This window comes from Squalius cephalus (assembly GCF_949319135.1).
Source record: "Squalius cephalus genome assembly, chromosome: 8".
Taxonomy (NCBI): Eukaryota; Metazoa; Chordata; class Actinopteri; order Cypriniformes; family Leuciscidae; genus Squalius; species Squalius cephalus.
The window spans coordinates 4,833,155-4,838,731 of NC_137129.1; the positions used below are offsets into that span (position 1 = coordinate 4,833,155).

The following is a 5,577-nucleotide window of genomic DNA, read 5'->3' on the forward strand; positions in this document are numbered from 1 at the left end:
GGCTTCTCAAACAAGAGAAAATGTAGGGCGGGACTTGATTTTGTCCGTGGGGAATTGATTGGATGATTATGGTTTGCTATTGGTCGATCTCATGTGAGTGACAGGTTGCCCCGCCCTCACACCAGTAAACACGTCATCAGAGAAGAGATGTCACTGCATGAGGAAGGGGAAGTAATTTAGATTAAAGATTATGAGGCACATGAATAAAAAAATAATGATGTGTACAAATAAATCATTTATAAAAAATATTACAATATTCCATAAAAAAAGGAAAATTGTTCATTTTGATTTCATGGTGACTTATTACTCATGGATTTAAAAAAATATATACTATTTTAAATACTCAGATGAAATTCCAGAGGGACCCTATAGCTTGAAATGCTTCAGGTTTTATACATTTTAATATAATTTTAATACTCTGCTTACTTTTGCTCATCCAAGTAGGCAGCCTAATAAGCAAAATATTAATGTGGTTGTTTTTTACTGATTCATGATTATTATCATTACAAAAATATCAATTATGGGATCTGATTTCTCAGCACGACCCATCTTAAACCTAAAGAAATGACACAGACCAAAAGACATGAACACAACCCAGCATCCCATAATGCCTAGCGCGCGTCGCATGGAGCGCATAGAGGCGTGAGTAACGTCATTTCCGTCAATCTTGAACATGGAGTCGAATGGACTGAGGCTGAATTTCTGGGAGAACGGACCGAAACCCGGTCAGTTTTATTCGTTCCCGGGTAACAGCAGTGCGACTCCAGGATGTGGACCCATCAAACACACACTGTAAGTTCATCACGACGGCTCAGTTTGGCGCTTATCCGTCGGTCAGTTTGTGGTTTCGATTTGCCTTTTCTCTGCTGCATCATCATGGAGGAAAGTTGCTGTTTACCCTGGAACATTGTCTCAAATATATATATTTTAAAATATCTTCGATACATTTTAATATACTCTGAATATTATTTATATCTGTCTCTTTTTACACGCTTGATCTAGTGAAAAAGTAATTGAATAGTTCAGTGATCAGTTAGCTTGCTAGCAACAATGCTAATGATTAGGCAAATATCAAAACCGGTGTTTTTTAATATACATCGTACAATATTATATAAGTTAACGAATGTCTTGGCGAAAGTGTGGACATAAACGAGACAAGTAAAAGTAATTAAAAAATAAAATAAAAACAATAATTGAAATAAAAATACAAAATTTAAACATCTATACAGTTCAGACAGTTAATGCATAGAAATGCACAATATGCAAGAACACATTAGATATTACAATTATGTGCAAATGTGAAAGTTGTGAACTTGAAACGCTGTCAGTTGGATTTAAAGCACTAATAGGTTTGTATATTTAGGTTAAAATATTAATAAAGATGTCGATACATATAGTACTGTTTACAAGTTGGATTTACTATTTAATAAATTTATTCAGCAAGGACATAAAGACATTTATAATGTTTCAAAAGATTTCTGTTTCAAAAAAATGCTGTTCTTGTGAACTTTCTATTCATCAAAGAATGCAAACATTTTTATTAGCCTATTATTATGGTTTCCCCCAAAATATGAAGCAGTACAACTGTTTTGAACATTAATAATAATCAGAAATGTTTATTGAGCAGCAAATCAGCCTATTGGAATGATTTCTGAAGGATCATGTGACACGGAAGACTAGAGTAATGATGGTGAATTTTTTTTTTTTTAATCAAACAAATGCAGTCTTGGTGAGCATAAGAGTCTTTCTAAAACATTAATAATCCCCAAGTAGTGTATGTATATGTCCGTTCAATTTGTCTTGTCTTAATTCATGATGTTTAATGTTTTTCAGCAACCCGATGGTAACGGGCACGTCAGTGCTGGGTGTGAAGTTCACTGGTGGCGTGATCATCGCTGCTGACATGCTCGGCTCCTACGGGTCCCTGGCGCGCTTCCGCAACATCTCCCGACTCATGAAGGTCAACAACACCACCATGCTGGGAGCCTCAGGAGACTATGCTGACTACCAGTACCTCAAACATATCATTGAGCAGATGGTGTAAGCATACACACATTTGTTTATGATACTTTGTCAGATTTGAGGGCTTATATCAGTGTACGCGAATGGGCAATAACTCGATGTGTGTTTGTTTTAGGATTGATGAGGAGCTTCTTGGAGATGGACACAGCTACACCCCTAAAGCCATCCACTCCTGGCTCACACGGGTCATGTACAACCGCCGCAGCAAGATGAACCCCTTGTGGAACACAGTGGTCATTGGTGGATTTTACAATGGAGAGAGGTGGGACAGTTTCCAGACATGTAACAAGAATCACGACCCATCAGACTTATTTAAAGGGAGAGTTCACCTAAAAATGAAAGTACTGTCATCATTTACTCCCCCTCAAGTTGTTCCAAACCTGTATGAGTTTCTTTCTTCTGTTGGAGGATGTCAGTAACCAGACAGATAACGGTAGCCATACTCTGTATGTCAATGGCTACCGTCAACTGTCTGGTTACTGACATCCTTCAAAATATCTATTAGGGGGAGTAAATTATGATAAAATGTTCATTTTTGGGTGAACTATCCCTTTAAGAGTAAAACCTAAAAAAATAGGGAGGGACTTGATTTTTATCTTTTGGGAATTGGTTTCTAATGGGTAAAAAAATAAAAGAGGGATTAGTAACGTGAAGTTTACATTATTATAAATCATTACATTTGATAAAACGTTTTTTTTTTTTTTTTTTTAAATAACATGCACAATAAGATTAATGTGTGTTGTCAAGTCAAATGTATTTGTTTAGTGCTTTTCAACATTATACATTTTCAAAGCAGCTTTACAGAAAATCATGATGTTAATGTGTATAACATCTTCTTTATGCCTTTACATGGCTGCGTTTAGTAGATTAGAGATGAGGGATAATAGTTTATATTTTGTGATGATTCAGACAATCAAGCAGTTGAGAGATGCTATACATAGATTTACATGAATGTAGATATATACAAATTTATATATAGAGCTGTGATAATACAGTTCATATATTCTTATGTGACGCTAGTAATGCAGAATGCAGACTATTCTTGCTCTTTATGATATATTGCTTTACATGAGTATATTGTATGTACAGTACAGGCCAAAAGTTTGGAAACATTACTATTTTTAATGTTTTTGAAAGAAGTTTCTTCTGCTCATCAAGCCTGCATTTATTTGATCAAAAATACAGAAAAAAAATGTAATATTGTGATATATTATTACAATTTAAAATAATTGGTTTTCAATTTATTATACTTTAAATTATCATTTATTTCTGTGATGCAAAGCTGAATTTTCAGGATCATTACTCCAGTCTATCAAATGATCCTTTAGAAATCACTCTAATATGATGATTCATTATCAAAGTTGGAAACAGTTCTGCTGCTTAATATTTTTTCATAACCTGTGATACTTTTTTAGGATACTTTGATGAATAAAAAGTAAAAAAAAAAAAAGAAGCAAATTTTTTAAAAATAGAAATCTTTTGTAACAACAATATACACTTCTGGTCAGTAATTTGGGGTCAGTAATTTTTTTCTTTCTTTTTTTTTAAATAAATCAATACTTTTATTCAGCAAGGATGTGTTAAATTGATAAAAAAAGTGATAGTAAAGAAGATTTATATTATTAGAAAATATTTTTTTATTTTGAATAAGTGCAGTATTTTTTAACCTTTTACTCATCAAATATATTAGGCAGCAGAACTGTTTCCAACACTCATAATAAATCATCATATTAGAATGATTTCTAAAGGATCATGTGATAGACTGGAGTAATGTTCCTGAAAATTCAGCTTTGCATCACAGAAATAAATGATAATTTAAAGTATAATAAATTGAAAACCAATTATTTTAAATTGTAATAATAAATCACAATATTAAATTTTTTTTCTGTATTTTTGATCAAATAAATGCAGGCTTGATGAGCAGAAGAAACTTCTTTCAAAACCATTAAAAATAGTAATGTTTCCAAACTTTTGGCCTGTACTGTACTGTATGCAGGTAAAGTAGGATATACTATGTATCAAACTTTTAATATATTATTTTTTGACGATATAACAATCAGTCAGTTTCCTATATAATCCATACCAAATAATGTGATTGTACTTTATGTATCTGGTTATGGTTGGATATACCTATAGTAGTTGTGTAATTTATTAATTTGAGTTATTAATTCAGTATCTGGTGAAATTGAGAATTATGAAATTTAATTTTGATTTTTCAATTTACAACAATTTGGTGTAGTGACAAGTATAGCACTATAAATGGTAATTAGGTTTGTAGTTTTATAGTAAAGGGAGACAACAATTTCGATTTCATAATGCCTTTAATTGTGTTGTCTGTTATTTGACTTTCACTGAACACAATTTTTCTGTGGTTCTCTTAAGCTTTCTTGGTTATGTGGACAAGTTAGGAGTTGCATATGAAGCCCCGACAGTAGCTACAGGATTTGGTGCTTATTTGGCTCAGGTAAATTTTCTTATCTTTTTTTCCATCAGATTATCTTTCTTGTTAAATTAAGCTAAAAGCCTTATCCACATGAACTTGTGTTTTTGCAGCCCTTGATGAGGGAGGCGCTGGAGAACAAGGTAGAAATCTCAAAGGACGAGGCACGAGAACTGATAGAGCGATGCCTTAAAGTGCTGTACTACCGTGACGCCCGCTCGTACAACAGGGTGAGACATGCTTTGTTCTTTCAGCTTATTGTCCTTCATGAAAAGATCCTTATCTAAGGGACAACATTTCATTGTATGCGGCTCAAAAACAGAAAATAACACTCCTTCTTTGGACTTGCTCTAGCATGAAATTGCCATTGTAACAGCTGATGGCGTGGAGATTATTGGACCACTGTCTTCTGAAACAAACTGGGACATTGCTCATCTGGTCAGGTAGGCTGAAATCACTCACCATTGCTTACCATTTAGGGTTTTGTAAAAACTCTACAGTAAAACTATTTCTACAAACATTAAAATTAGTATAATATACACTTTTATTCTAAAGTTTGTGGTCGGTAAGATTTTTCAAAAATGTCTTATACTCACTAATTTTGATTAAAAATATTAGATTTGATTGTGAAATATTATTTAAACACCAATCTTCTCAGCATCATTACTCCAGTCTTCGGTGTCACATGATCCCTCAGAAATCATTCTAATATCTGCTCAAAATGCATTTCTCTTTATCAATGTTGCCATCAGTTTTGCTGCTTCATATTTTTGTGGAAACCAACTGTGATACATTAATGAATAAAAGCAAAAAATCTTACTGACCTCAACTTTGAATGGTAGTGTATTTAAGTGCAATATGTATGATGTATATCTTAATGTACATATTTAACATCAGTTTATATACATCATGATTGCTAAATCATTTTATGGGCTTGCTAACTGCTGTTTGTCTTTATTGCAGTGGTTTTGAATGAATCCTGTTCTGCTGAGCCCGTTTTTGTCACATCATCTTTGGACATGCTCTTAGCACCACCAGATCACTATTATATTGTCAAGATTAGTAGGACGTGTTTCTCTCTCTTTTGTTATTCATAAATAAACTTAATAAAAGTT

At 33.2% G+C, this 5,577-nt stretch overlaps 1 protein-coding gene across 1 annotated transcript; it reads left to right on the plus strand.

The window, feature by feature from the left end:
* The first annotated feature begins 614 nt into the window (after positions 1 to 614).
* psmb4 (proteasome 20S subunit beta 4) lies at positions 615 to 5,577 on the plus strand. Its single transcript, XM_079879230.1, has 7 exons — positions 615 to 792; positions 1,834 to 2,040; positions 2,138 to 2,284; positions 4,405 to 4,486; positions 4,576 to 4,692; positions 4,817 to 4,905; positions 5,426 to 5,577. The coding sequence occupies exons 1-7, from the start codon at positions 674 to 676 to the stop codon at positions 5,436 to 5,438; spliced, it is 774 nt and encodes a 257-aa protein (XP_079735356.1). The 5' UTR covers positions 615 to 673; the 3' UTR covers positions 5,439 to 5,577.